Below are 14,666 nucleotides of genomic sequence, written 5' to 3'. Positions count from 1 at the left end.
CTTATTCACAAACTTCGTGTGGGGAAAATAGTTTTCATTTCCCATCTCCTGGAAAACCCTTTTCGCTCCGCTTAGCCTTATCCCCCTCTAGGGGTATTTTAGTGATAGGTTCTATAGGAACTGGACGATCCTATTTGGTCAAATACCTAGCGACAAACTCCTATGTTCCTTTCATTACGGTATTTCTGAACAAGTTCCTGGATAACAAGTCTAAAGGTTTTCTTCTTGATGAGATCGATATTGATGATAGTGACGATATTGATGATAGTGACAATCTTGATGCTAGTGACGATATCGATCGTGACCTTGATACGGAGCTGGAACTGCTAACTAGGATGAATGGGCTAACTGTGGATATGATGCCGGAAATAGACCGATTTTATATCACCCTTCAATTCGAATTAGCAAAAGCAATGTCTCCTTGCATAATATGGATTCCAAACATTCATGATCTGGATGTGAATGAGTCGAATGACTTATCCCTCGGTCTATTAGTGAACCATCTCTCCAGGGATTGTGAAAGATGTTCTACTAGAAATATTCTTGTTATTGCTTCGACTCATATTCCCCAAAAAGTGGATCCCGCTCTAATAGCTCCGAATAAATTAAATACGTGCATTAAGATACGAAGGCTTCTTATTCCACAACAACGAAAGCACTTTTTCACTCTTTCATATACTAGGGGATTTCACTTGGAAAAGAAAATGTTCCATACTAACGGATTCGGGTCCATAACCATGGGTTCCAATGCACGAGATCTTGTAGCACTTACCAATGAGGTCCTATCGATTAGTATTACACAGAAGAAATCAATTATAGACACTAATACAATTAGATCCGCTCTTCATAGACAAACTTGGGATTTGCGATCCCAGGTAATATCGATTCAGGATCATGGGATCGGGCCCCAAGGTAATAGTGATCGGGCAAGTGGTAGTTCCAGCGGGTCTAAGCTCGAAGACATGTTGGCCAAGGTGTACAAAAAGTGGAATCAACTAATGCAGGGGTGAATGAGGTGAAAAGTAATTTCTCCGAGTCAATTCGTAGACTCTCACACCACCTCCATCAAGCATATTGAGCAACAGTTGGGGCAACTTTCAGACTCATTAAATCAGAGGAAGAATGGGTCACTACCAAGTGACACGATTCAAAACCCTAAGAAAGATGGGCATTACATGGCTAGCGCCACCAGGAGTGGTAAGATTCGTACTGACCCAATTTCTACAGGTACTAAACATGAGCAGGTATTGGAGCAAGCTATAAGAGATGAGGATGAAGCTGAGCAAGTAGATGACTTGAAGGATGCTCAACCAATAGCTAACCCAGCAAGAGTGAAAGAAAAAGAGGTTGAGAGAACCTTGGCTTTACAACAAATCCCAAGACCACCTCCTCATTTCTCTCAAAGGCTTAAAAAGAAAGTCGAAGATGGGAAATTTGCTAAGTTCATCACCATGTTGTGACAGTTGTCGGTAAACATCCCATTGGTGAAACCACTAGAACAAATGTCAAGATATGCCAAGTTCATAAAGGACTTGGTCACAAAGAAAAGTGTTGTAAATATTGATTTAACTGACAATGTTCATCACTGCAGTGCTATTGCTACCAGGTCTATGGTACAGAAGAAGGAGGATCCGGGTAAATTTACCATACCGTACACTATCGGATCAATTGAATTTGCAAAGGCCTTGTGTGATCTAGGGGCTAGTATCAACTTGATGCCGCTGGCCATCTATAAGCAACTGGGGTTAGGAGTTCCAAAACCCACAACAATGAGGTTAATAATGGCAGATAGGTCAAGGAAGCGACCTGTAGGCATTCTATGTAATGTGCTCGTGAAGGTGGACACGTTCATCTTTCCGATGGACTTCGTGATCTTGGATTGCGAAGTGGATTTCGAGGTTTCCATTATTTTGGGAAGACCATTTCTGACCACAGGACGAGCATTGGTAGATGTTGAGCGAGGAGAACTGAAGTTCGGACTCAACAAAGAAAAGGTAAAGTTTAATATTTGCAAGTCCATGAAGCAGCCACGTGATATGAATGTGGTGTCTGCAATAGTGGTTTTTGATGAAGAAGAAATAGGAGAAACAATTGAAGAGAGGATGGCTGTTGAAACCTTAGTTGCGGTGTTGATGAACTTTGAAGTTGACTTCCGTTTTGACTATGTAGAGACTGTGAATGCTTTGCAGGGTATAGGAGTACACTCTTATGCTCCAAAGAAGTTGGACCTGGATCTGAAAAATAGGCCAAGTCCTCCAGCAAAACCATTCATTGAGTAGACACATATGCTGGAACTGAAACAGTTACCCAGTCACCTGAGGTATGTATTTTTGGGCAACACTTTACCTGTGATTTTGGCTGCAGATTTGAATGATGAACATGTCCAAGCTCTGATCAAAGTGTTGATTAGATACAAGAGAGCCATTGGGTGGACCATTGCTGACATCATTGGGATACCTTCGGGTATATGCACCCATAAAATTCAACTTGAGGAGGACTGTAGCCTAAGCATTGAACACCAGCGGAGGCTAAACCCACATATGCAAGAGGTGGTCAAAAAGGAGATCATCAAGTGGTAAGATGTCGGGGTGGTATACCCTATTTCTGACAGCCACTGGGTCAGTCCAGTGCAATGTGTGCCCGAAATGGGGTGGTATGACTGTGGTTGCAAATGCCAAGAATGAGTTGGTCCTGCAGAGGCCAGTCACTAGATGGCGAGTGTGTATGGATTACAGGAAGCTAAACAAGTGGACCTTGAAGGATCATTTTTCAATGCCTTTCATGGACCAAATGCTTGACAGGTTGGCTGGCAAAGGGTGGTACTACTTTTTAGATGGATACTCTGGCTACAACCAGATATCAATTGCTCCTGAAGATTAGGAAAAGACCACATTTACATGTCCTTATGGCACCTTTGAATTTAAACACATGCCATTTGGACTATGTAATGCACTAGCAACTTTCCAGAGGTGTATGATGTCTATCTTCTCAGACATGGTGGAGAATACTCTAGAAGTCTTTATGGATGACTTTTCAGTGGTAGGTGATACCTTTAATGATTGTTTGCTGAATCTTAGCAGGTCCCTACAGAGATGCGAGGAGGCCAACCTAGTGCTGAAGTGGGAGAAATGTCATTTCATGGTCAAGGAAGGCATAGTCCTTGGGCATAAGGTGTCACAAAAGGGGATAGAGGTCGACAAGCCCAAAATTGAGCTAATTGAAAAGTTTCCTCCACCTATTTGTGTGAAGGGTGTTCAGAGTTTCTTAGGACATGCCAGATTCTATAGGTGTTTCATCAAGGACTTATCTAAGATTACACACCCCATCTACAAGCTTTTAGAGAAAGAGGTGAAGTTTGTTTTTTATGAGGCATGTCTCAGAGCTTTTGAATGCCTAAAGGAGAAGTTGATTTTTGCAGCGGTGATCATTGGCCCAGACTGGGCTGAGCCATTTGAGGTAACGTGCGATGCTAGTAGTACTTCTTTGGGAGTTGTGTTGGGGCAGAAGTGCAACAAGATGTTTCATCCGATTTACTATGCTAGTAAGTCACTGAATGGAGCACAGCAAAATTACACAGTTACTGAACAGGAATTGCTCGCCATGGTGTATGCTTTTGAAAAGTTCAGAGCTTACTTCCTAGGCACTAGAGTGATAGTCCATACAGACCATGTAGCTCTGAGATACCTCATGGCAAAGAAGAATGCCAAACCAAGGTTGATCAGGTGGATATTACTTCTTCAGGAGTTTGATTTTGAGGTTAAAGATAGGAAAGGTTGTGAGAACCAAGTAGTTGATCACCTATCAAGATTGAAGGCTGAAAATAAAGAGGAACTCGAGCTCGACATAAATGATTCATTTCTGGATGAATAGGTATTAGCCGCTACTCTTGATCTTATTCCTTGGTTTGCTGATTTAGCTAACTATCTCGTTAGTGATTTGATGCCTAAGGGGCTGACATATCAACAAAGGAAAAGGTTCCTGCATGATGTGGGTAAGTATTTTGGGATGAGCCTTATTTGTACAGGGTGTGTGCTGACAACATCATCAGGCGATGTGTTCCTGAAGCTGAGATGTTGCATATTCTAGAAGCCTGTCACTCCTCTCTGGTAGGTGGTCATCATGGAGGTGCTCAGACAGCTCATAAGATACTTCAGTGTGGTGTCTATTGGCCCACAATTCATCAGGATACGATGGATGTGGTAAGAAGTTGTGATGTGTGCCAGTGACAAGGAGCCATCTCTCGGCGCCATGAGTTACCTATGACACCTATTCTGGAGGTGGAGTTGTTTGATGTGTGGGGAATCGACTTCATGGGCCCATTTGTGAGCTCCTATGGGCAGAAGTACATATTAGTTGTAGTGGACTATGTATCCAAATGGGTTGAGGCAGTTACGTTGCTTGAGAATGATGGCAAGAGTGTTGCTGGTTTTCTGAAGAAGAATATCTTCTCAAGGTTCGGCACACCCAGAGTTATTATCAGTGATGGCGCGTCGCATTACTGCAATAAGGTATTCAGTTCTCTTCTGGCTAAATATAGAGTTAAACAGCACAAGGTAGCAACACCTTACATCCACAGACCAGTGGCCAAGTGGAGGTCTCCAACAGAGAAATTAAAGCAATTCTGGCTAAAACGATGGATCCCAACAGGACAGATTGGGCACAGAAGTTAGATGATGCTCTATGGGCATATCACACAGCTTTCAAGATGTTTATTGGTATGTCTCCATATAAGTTGGTGTTTGGAAAGGCATTTCATTTGCCGGTTGAGCTTGAGCATAAAGCACTTTGGGCATTGAAGGAGCTGAACCTTAGTTGGAGCGAAACTGCAAGCTTGAGATTGGATCAGATTAATGAGATGGATGAGTTCCATCTGAGAGCTTATGAGAGGCCTGCACTGTATAAGGAGAGGATGAAGCTATATCATGACAAGCATATTGAGAAAAGAAGCTTCACTCCTGGTGAGTTGGTATTACTTTTTGTTGGTATTACTTTTTAACTCCCGGCTTTGTCTGTTTCTGGGAAAATTGAGATCCAAATGGTTTGGACCTTTTAAGGTAACACAGGTGTTTCAGTCTGGTGCTATTGAGCTGGAAAATGATAAGGGCGAGATGTTCAAGGCCAATGGTCAGCGAATCAAGGCATACTTGGGTGTTCCTGAGGATGTGAAGATTGTGGAGGAATGTAAACTTAATGAAATCTGAGTAATCAAGTAACCTGCATCGCGCTGCGACGTTAAATTGTGCGCTTCTTGGGAGGACTTTAACTTTCACGGTCCGTCGTCCACAACCCAGTACTTCCAGGAAACTGACCCGACCCGCGTGAAAAGAAGATTGAATGTATATATTGCTCTTCAAATGCCAAAGGGCAGTTTCTCCTTATTTTCTCTTCCATAACGTTTATCAAAATCATACCTAGGCTTTCATCATCCATAAGTTCCAAATTCTTGGAAATTTTGGAACCCTAGTTCTAGTGTCAAAGAATCACAGTGTGGGTCATTAGTTCTCTGAAGTAGTCGAACCATAAGTGTGCTCTTATTCAAAGTAAGTCTCCAAATTCACTTGTTATATGCTTAATTTTATTTAGAAACAAGTTAGAACTGTTTATATTTGATCAAAATTAAGCATGATTGTGTGAGTACTGATCTTTGATGATATCTACTTAGGAGGGTTTGATGAATTGTTGTTGGTTTATCTGAATTTTGTCTAAATTGGTTGTGATACTTTGTGGGGTAGTTAAATTCATGGAAGTTAGTGTTTATGTTTGGGTACGTATTTGGATGGATGAGTGTTATTATGGTTGGCTTTGTGCATAATTGAGACTCAGTCGTGTTAGTAGTGCATTATGATCCTGTGTAGAAAAGGGTTTGGTGTTGTAAATATGTAATATAGTGAATGTGGGGAAGAAGATGACTAAATAAATGGCCAAGTGTAAGACCACGATAGGTTTTAGGGACCGTGGAAGCTACCACGAGCCGTGAAACCAATCGTGGATCATACTTGAATTCCTTCCAGCTATCAGGTAAGTTCACGGCCAGTATCACGGACCGTGGTTCAACCCACGGGCCATGTAACCATCCGTGAACATTACTTGGTTAACCTCCTACTGCACACTAAGTCTGTGTTAAATCCACGAGGGGTATAACGGATCGTGGTATCTACCACGACCTGTGAAAGCTTCTATAGAGTGTACTTGGTTTTGTATAATTTTAATTTTTCTATATTTTTATTTGTCTTCTTTTGATTCTATGGCCCTTCCCAATGATAGATTAGGTGACGACATTTTTAAGGCAAGGCGTCACAATGTAATTACACCGGGGAAGTCTGAGTACCTAATAGTGTGTCATTTTATTAAGTTTTGTACTAATTGGTGTTGTGTTTATCAGGTACTATGGCTCCCCGGAGAAAGAACACAACCAAACCTACCCCCCCCCACTACTTCTCAATCAGAGTGTCATGATGGATCCGAGTGTAGTAGTTCTGAGGTGCAAATAAATACCACCATTGAGGATCACTCAAGTCAGGATACTAGAGGACAAACAAATAGGGCTATTCTCTAGGACACTTATCCCCAATCTGAAGAGGGAGGAAGTCGTTCCGATAGCAATGAAGAATCGGGTGGTGAATCTAATGTTGGTTCAGATAGCCAGTCTTCTGATAATTTGGGGGGCAGTGCAGAGTCTGAAAGTGGCTCTCAGGAAGATGCAAACACCTCTCCACCTGCAGTAAATACAGAAGCTGAAACTAGAGTATGAGAGGAAGCAGCTGATATAGATGAGGATGTAGAGATCACCACTGATGATACCATGGTGATGTATGTGAACATCCATGAACCTGTTCCTGTAGTGAGACCGCATCTGATTGAATGTTTCCATTCCATGTGGACTGTGAATCGGTCCGAAGAATTCTTCAACAATGGTATTGTGACCAAGAATGGCAGCTTTAAGAAACGATCACTCATGCCTAAGGCTAGGGTTGTGGTAGCTAATATCAAAGCATTCCCCGACATTTATCGGACATTTCAATTTCATCAGTTCGACTGGATGAACAATGCACCTGAAGAATACTCTAGCCACCTGGCTAGAGAGTTTTATTCATCTTATGCAGATATACTGATGAACTTTGCGTAAACAGAAACAACAAAGTGTGGACAGAGAGACATTGCCATTACCTGGGGTCCACTTAACTCAATTATAGTTCGGGGCAAATTGATTTATATCTCTGAGGCCACTATTAGCAGGATGTTGCATGGCCTGAAATACACTGCACCAACTTTAGTTGGCCTTTTTTAGGGCAAACATCATGAAGTCATCAATGATACTACAATGGAAATTTGGGATTCTCGAGAGAGGGTCTTGCGCTAGATTGCAAGGCATATTGCCATAGATGGGGAGAATGCAATTTGGGTCACAACAACGCCAACACTTATTACAAAAGCTTCACTGTCTTTTCCAGCCAAGTTTTGGTGGGTTGTTGTCCATGCGCAATTGAGACCGACAGCTAATGATAACACCTTGTCTCCTTCACTGGCGTCTTTGGTTGCATGCCTCATGGTTTGTTATCCAGTAAATATGGGGTGGATCATATCAACTGAGCTACGAGACAGGGCACTGAATGAGAGGGTTGGACTTCCATTTCCCTATCTGATAGGGAAACTATGCCGCCAAGCTAACATTTTGCCAAACAGGCTAATCGACAGATGGGGTGAAGCAACCAGCCTTATCCAGGTTTCTAAAATCAAGGATGTCAAGAACCATCTCTTTGGTACGAAGTCTGTAGAGTGGGTACTTTAGTTGTTACTCCCCCGGAGCAGGGGGAGTAATCACAGCCTTCCACAAAGGCACCACCACCACTAGCTTCTGCCTCAGAGGCTCCAGGTACCTATGTCACTATTCCTATGATTTTTCTTGAGAAATTGGTTGCAGATCAGTGCCAAACCAGGACATTGGTAGACCAGATTGTACATCGGATGCCTCAGCAAAGAGAGAGAGATGTGTTAGCAACGAAGAAAGAGATTAAAGATGAGATGTAGAAGGAGCTGGTTGTCTTAAAAGACATGATGGATGGTTTGGAGAACCTTGTCCAAGATCGTTTCCATGCCGCCGGTTCAGTAGATACTGAAGAGTTCAAAGCACAATTGGCCGAGATGCGTACTCAGGTTGCTAAACTAGCTGAAAAGCACAGAACCAGAGAATCTGATGAAGAGATACCTGCTAACCTATCCAGAGAGGAAAGAAGGAAAGAAAAGAAAGTCTGCAAGGCATCAAGGAAGGCAGTTAGAGAAAAAGAATCCCTTGAGCAACAACAACGAGATGCAGTGTTAGCTGTAGTTTCTGGTAGTGGAGCACCTGCCCCGATGAGTAGTAGCCAACCTGATCATGTGCTGAGTTCTGAGAATGCACCCATTGATAAGGGTGCCGATGTTGAGTTGACTACAGGCACCTAGAGCGTCGTAGGTATGATCCCTCCTCACAGCCCTGTTTGACTTTCTCAATTGACTTTGAGGGCAAAGTCCTTTTTTTTGGAAGGGGGTGGTGAGAAACCTTCCATTCTAAGTTGTTAGAATGAATGGAGGTTGACTTTGTGTGTACTGTAAAAATTGATTTTGTGTTTGTGTGTTGAGCTGTGCAACAGCTAGTCTGTTAAAAATGACGACCTGAATCTGAAACTTGACTATTAGGATCTTTAGATGACATCTTAGATACTTACATTTTGAGCATTGTTAGTCTGATCAATAAATTGGTGAACCAAGAAACTGGAGAATGTAGTCCTGTGTCATGTGTTTGTGAGTGTTGTTTGAAGTCTAATACTAGCTGCAGAAACTAGAACTTTCCCAAGTAGTCTTGCTTAAGTATGAGAATAACCGGATAGAAAAGGATCAGTAGGCCATTTTTGTAAGCCAATAAAAAGCCAAAAATAGAACTACCAAATAAAAAGATTACCACTTGAACCCGATTTGAGCCTAAAAGTCAGTTTTTGTTCTTACCCAGTAAATATCATATCCTTTGATTTCCGAAGATACGATGTCACAACTCAGGCCAAAAGCCTAAGTTGAGGCGTGAGAGTGATTGCAATCCGAGCAGAAAGAAGAAGTGAAAAAGAAGGTTCAACCAGTGAGCTGAGTGTATATAAAAAAAAGTGTGAAGAAAAGAAAAGGAAAAGAAGAAAAGAAAAAAATGGTTGCTGGGATGTGCTGAAATGAAGTAAAAGAGGGAATCGCTCAGAAAAGAGTTGTGTGCAAACGAAACGTTGGAAAACCAAGGGACTAGTCACTCACAAACCCAAATATCCATTCCCTAGCCTGAGACTATGTTACAAGCCAATAAAGTCCTAAAGTGATTCTATTCTGGGTGTTTGAAAGATAGAGCATAGACATCAAGGGCAAGCATATGGTAGTTTGTTGTTAGTGTTAGAAGTTCTTTGAGAGTGTGAGCGTAGTACTTAGTCCCAATTATCATGAGTGAGGGACTTCTTTGGTGTGAGGACACAGTGATTGTATTTGAGAGTAGATTGTGTTAGTTGATAATTCACAAGCATAAGCATGATTGACTGTAAGTAATGAGATGTCATAGATTGATCCTTGCATGTTAAATTCATGGTGTTGGATACAAATTGTGTTTGAGATGGCTGCTGCGTAGTTTCAAAAGGGTTTGAATTATTTGAGGACTGAATGTATTGTTTTCTCATCACTTGAGGACAAGTAATGGTTCTAAGTTGAGGGTGTTAATGTGCCGCAAAATCTTGGCACATTTGATGCTCGAAAACTAAGGATTAATACTAGAATTGAGTGCATTTTTGTATGCTTTGATGTGTTTGTTGAATGTGTACACAGATTCTTGCTTGTGTGGAAAACTGAAAAAAAGAAGGTGACCAAGTGAAGACCATGAGCACCTAGATGGGTAGTGGTCCTTGTCACGAATCGTGGTACTGGTCGTGAAGCTGAACCAGTGAATGGGAAAGGAGAAGTTGAAAAAAGAACTAAACCAAGTGAAGATCACAGACGACTTCATGAGTCGTGGTCCTCACAACGGCCCGTGGTGCATGTCGTGCTAATGATGTAGTGAGGGGGATTTGGAAAGTTGAAGAGAGAAGTTACCAAGTGAAGAACATGGACAACTACACGGTTTGTGGTCATTGTCAAAACCCGTGGTGCATGTCGTCGTAATTATACAATGAAGGGGCTTTGGAAAGTTGAAGAGAGAAGTTACTAAGTGAAGACCACATACAACTACATGGCCCGTGGTCATTGTCACGACCCGTGGTGCATGTCGTGGTGATGACACAGTGTACAGGTCTTAAAGAACCTGCTTTGGGGGATTCCAAGTAAAGACCACGAAGGGCTTCACGGACCGTGAAGCCCTTGACGGGCCGTAGAAGTGGGCGTGAAGGGTCCGACATTTCAGTCCTACTTCGAGTAGGACTCTTTTTTAAAACACTTATTTGAATTAATTAGGTCAATTTTTTATGTTTTATCTATCTTTCATTGAACAACGAACGAATTTCCATAATTCATAGCTTTTGGTTTTCGATTTTAGATATTGAATTAAGTTTGAAGTTTGGTTTTCCGGTACTTGAAATATCAAAGTGGTTGTTGATTGCTTATTCTCGTAAGTACTTTCTAACATGTTTCCATTCGATATTTCTAAAAATTTACGTGAAATCATGAGTGGCTAAAAACCACAACTGGGGTTGTGGGATCCATGACGGAATTCTAATTGTGATTTCGTAAAACGAGTGAAAGGCAATTTGTGCTTACAAATTGTAGTTTAGTTTTCATTATTCATGTATTCTAATGAGTGCACGCATTAGGATGATCCTGTATGTGTCATTTGTTCGAGAGAAAAATGATAGTTAGGAAAAAGCTAAACTAATCTAACTAAATGGAGTCAAAGTTCGAGTTCGAGAGAAAAGGACCTTAACACCATTATAGGCGAGGGTAAATCGTGTAACACTCTAGGACCGAGAGGAATTGACTGAAGATTATCTAAGTAGACTAAGAAGTGTCAGATATAGCTAATCGCATGTAGTTTGTAGATGTAAGTTTCTTGAAACTCAATTACGTAAGGACATTAGAGGCAACGTTATAACGAACACAATCCTAGTTTCAGTAATTATTGAAACAACTTCAAAACTGATATTTTGTTCATTGTTGAATTAGACTTTACTTTATAATTTTGGTTACTAAAGTGTTAACGCTAAACCCAAATTTACCTTCAACAATTATTTATTAAGGAAATAATAATGACATTAGAGTAAAACGCAATAGTGAAATCATTTTTGTAAAGAAATTCTCTGTGGGATTGACCTCAACTCACGTTGAGTTCTGTAAATTGACTTCGACCGTTTATATCTCTTGATTGAGGTGTAAGTTTGGACGTATCAATAGAGCATCATCAAACTTTCAAGACCAATTAGTCCTAGTTGCATTCACCGTCTTGGCAAGGATACTCTTGATCTCCTGATTCGAGACTTCAACTTGGCTGCTCGTTTGGGGATGATACAGAGTCGCCACTTTGTGTTTCACTCCATATTTTCTCAATGCGGATGCAAAATTCTTGTTGCAAAAATGGGATTCCCCATCACTAATAATAGCCTAAGGAGTACCAAATCTAGCAAAGATATAGCGTTTCAGGAATTGAACAACACTTTTCCCTTCATTGTTTGGAAGTGCAACAACCTCCACCCATTTAGAAACATAATCTACAGCCACCAAAATATACTTATTACCAAATGAAATCACAAATGGACCCATTAAATCTATTCCCCAAACATCAAATAGCTCAACTTCTAAAATGGGTGTAAGAGGCAACTCGTGTCTTTTGGACACTCCATCTTGTTTCTAACATTGAGTGCACTTCTTAACAAACTCATGAGCATCTTTGTAGAGGGACGTCCAGTAGTAACCACTTTGAAGGACTTTAGCAGTTGTATGTACACCACCATGATGACCCCCAACCGGTAATGCATGACAAGCATGGAGAATTTCGATGGCTTCTTCTTCCAGAACACATCTCCTAATAATATGGTTTGCACACTCTCTAAATAAATATTGTTCATCCCGAAAGTACTTCTTAACATCGAACAATAACCTGTTTTGTTGGTAGAAGTTCAGTTCTTCCAACATTAATCCACACACTACGTAATTGGCAAAATCAGCATACCAATGAGGTTGTTTGAGAGTTACCGTGAATACATGTTCATAGGGAATGGAATCATTTATGTTGATCTATAGCTCGTCATTTTCCTTTCCTTCCAATCTTGATAAGTGGTCAGCCACCTGATTTTCACAACCTCTCATATCTTTTTGACTTCAAAGTCGAATTATTGCAATAGTAGCACCCACCTTATCAATCTTGGCTTGGCATCCTTCTTTGCCATCAGATAACGTACTGCAGCATGATCAGTGTGAACAACCACTTTAGTACCTAGCAAGTATGCCCGGAACTTCTCAAACGCATATACTACCGCAAGTAATTCTTGTTCTATAGTTTTGCTTGCTTCATAAATGGGGTGAAATAGTTTGTTGCGTTTTTGCCCCAATACAACACCTAATGTCATGCCGCTTGCATCACATATCACTTTGAAGGATTCTGACCAATCGGGAATAATGATAACCGGGGTGGAGACCAATATTTCTTTCAAGCACTTGAAAGCCACCATGAAACCATCATCAAAGTGGAATTTCACTTCCTTCTCCAAGAGTTTGCATAGAGGATGTGCAGTCTTTGAGAAGTCTTTGATGAACCTCCGGTAAAATCCGGTATGTCCCAAGAAACAATGAACATCCTTTACCAAAATTGGTGATGGTAACTTCTCAATCACTGCAATCTTCGCTTTATCAACCTCCGGCCCCTTTTGCGACACTTTGTGACCAAGAACTATACTTCCTTAAAGTGGCATTTTTCCCAATTTAGGACCAAGTTTGTCTCCACACATCTTTGGAGAACTTATCCTAAGTGTTTTAAACATGCTTCAAAAGTGTCAACCACAACCGAGAAGTCATCCATGAATTCCTCCATTGAATCCTCCACCATGTCAGCAAAAATAGATTGCATGCAACGTTGAAATGTTGCCGGAGCATTACATAACACGAATGACATATGTTTGAAGGCAAAAGTTCCATATGGGCAGGTGAAGGTGGTTTCCTCTTGATCTTCTGGAGCAATGGAGATTTGGTTATAACCGGAATACCCATCCAATAAGCAATACCAACCTCTCTCTAAAAGTCGATCAAGCATTTGATCCATGAAAGGCATGGGAAAGTGATCCTTTTCGGTCCATGAGTTTAACTTCTGGTAATCCATGCATACTCACCATCCGATCGCCGGTCTCATAGATACAAGCTCCCCATTTTCATTTGGGACTACTGTGATGCCTCCTTTTTTGGGTACACATTGCTTACCTATTTGATATCCGCAATAGGGTAGATCACACCCACGTCCAACCACTTTATTATCTCCTTTTTCATCACCTCTTGCATTGGTGGGTTCAATCTCCGTTGATGTTCAACACTCGGCTTACAATCACTATCAAACTAAATTTTGTGAGTGCAAATGCCAGGAGGAATGCCCACTATGTCAGCGATACTCCAACCTATAGCTTTTATATGCCTCCTTAACACCTCAAAGAGCAATTTTACCTACCATTCAAGCAAGTCAGTTGCAATGATCACCGGTAAGGTGTTATTTGCCCTCAAGAAAGCATATCGGAGATGGGAGGACTTTCTCAATTTTTTAGATCAATGTCCAACTTCAATGGGATATTTTAGTAAACCCCCCCCCCCCCATGCCTGAAAGAGCAGCTACTACCTCTTCGTAGCCTTGAATTTTAAACTCATCATAGTTAGCAAAGCACGGCTTCAAGTGGTTCACTCATACACATCAAATGGCTCACACTAGCCACCGCCTTATCAATAACATCAATAGTGGAAACCACGTGAATATCTCTTGGGTGTTTCATTGACTTACAAACATTAAAGGTTGCTTCATCTTCGTTCACCCGGAACTTCAGTTCTCTGCTTTTAACATCAACCAATGCTCTCCCGGTTGCCAAGAATGATCTTCCCAAAATGATGGGAATTTCAGCATCTATTTCACAATCGAGAATGATAAAATCATCCGGGAAAATGAATCGGTCAACCTTTACCAAGATGTCATATAGTATCCCTACAAAATGTTTAATTGATCGGTCCTTCATCAAGAGTCTCATTGTTGTGGCTTTCAGTTCACCCAACCCAAGTTGTTTATAGATTGCATATGGCATTAGGTTGATGATTTCTCCCAAATCGCATAGGGCTTTAGCAAATTGGAGCATGCCAATGGTGCAAGGAATAGTGAACGCTCCGGGATCTTCTCTCTTTTTGATCAGCTCATTAGTCATAATTGCACTACAACTATGAGAAACTTCAATTGTCTCAAAATCCAAGCTCCTTTTCTTTTTGACTAACTTGTTCATGAACTTGGCATAACCCGGCGTTTCCAACAATGCTTCCACTAGAGGAGACTAATTGACAATGTCTTGAACACCGATAAAAACTTCGTGAACTTCTCATCCTCATTCTTCTTCTTGAGGCATTGGGGAAATGGAAGAGATAGTTTGGGCAAAGGTTTCTTAACTTTTGGGATTGGATTGTGTTTCTCCACATCTTTTTATGGCCCTTTGGCAATGCTT

General features: G+C 41.2%; 3 protein-coding genes across 3 annotated transcripts in view; 2 read left to right on the top strand and 1 right to left on the bottom strand.

Annotated features, from left to right (window-relative positions):
• Positions 1–1,460, top strand: part of LOC125869776 (protein Ycf2-like) — a 6,246-nt gene extending 4,786 nt beyond the window's left edge. The window contains 2 exon segments of the mRNA XM_049550215.1: positions 1–912; positions 1,048–1,460. The exon segment at positions 1–912 is cut by the window's left edge and continues 1,563 nt beyond it. Of these exon segments, the coding sequence (XP_049406172.1) occupies positions 1–912; positions 1,048–1,460 (1,325 nt within the window).
• Positions 1,461–4,259: 2,799 nt separating this feature from the next.
• Positions 4,260–6,751, top strand: LOC125869774 (uncharacterized). Its single transcript, XM_049550214.1, has 6 exons — positions 4,260–4,508; positions 4,577–4,966; positions 5,055–5,181; positions 6,012–6,018; positions 6,383–6,467; positions 6,557–6,751. Exons 1-6 carry the CDS (start codon positions 4,260–4,262, stop codon positions 6,749–6,751), a joined length of 1,053 nt encoding a protein of 350 aa, XP_049406171.1.
• Positions 6,752–13,838: 7,087 nt separating this feature from the next.
• Positions 13,839–14,375, bottom strand: LOC125869773 (uncharacterized). Its single transcript, XM_049550213.1, has one exon. It carries the CDS (start codon positions 14,373–14,375, stop codon positions 13,839–13,841), a length of 537 nt encoding a protein of 178 aa, XP_049406170.1.
• Between the last annotated feature and the right edge of the window lie 291 nt (positions 14,376–14,666).

This window comes from Solanum stenotomum, chromosome 7, assembly GCF_019186545.1.
Source record: "Solanum stenotomum isolate F172 chromosome 7, ASM1918654v1, whole genome shotgun sequence".
NCBI lineage: Eukaryota > Viridiplantae > Streptophyta > Magnoliopsida > Solanales > Solanaceae > Solanum > Solanum stenotomum.
The sequence above is the reverse complement of the archived record's forward strand: the minus strand, read 5'-3'. Positions and strand labels throughout refer to the sequence as shown.

Bases quoted from the DNA above. Each gene is read 5' to 3' on its own strand.
- LOC125869773 (XM_049550213.1), bottom strand. From the start codon at position 14,375: ATGACTAATGAGCTGATCAAAAAGAGAGAAGATCCCGGAGCGTTCACT.
- LOC125869774 (XM_049550214.1), top strand. From the start codon at position 4,260: ATGACACCTATTCTGGAGGTGGAGTTGTTTGATGTGTGGGGAATCGAC. The intron at 4,509-4,576 runs GTATTCAGTTCT...TTACATCCACAG, and splicing joins CGTCGCATTACTGCAATAAG to ACCAGTGGCCAAGTGGAGGT. The intron at 6,468-6,556 runs GTAGTAGTTCTG...GCTATTCTCTAG, and splicing joins GTGTCATGATGGATCCGAGT to GACACTTATCCCCAATCTGA.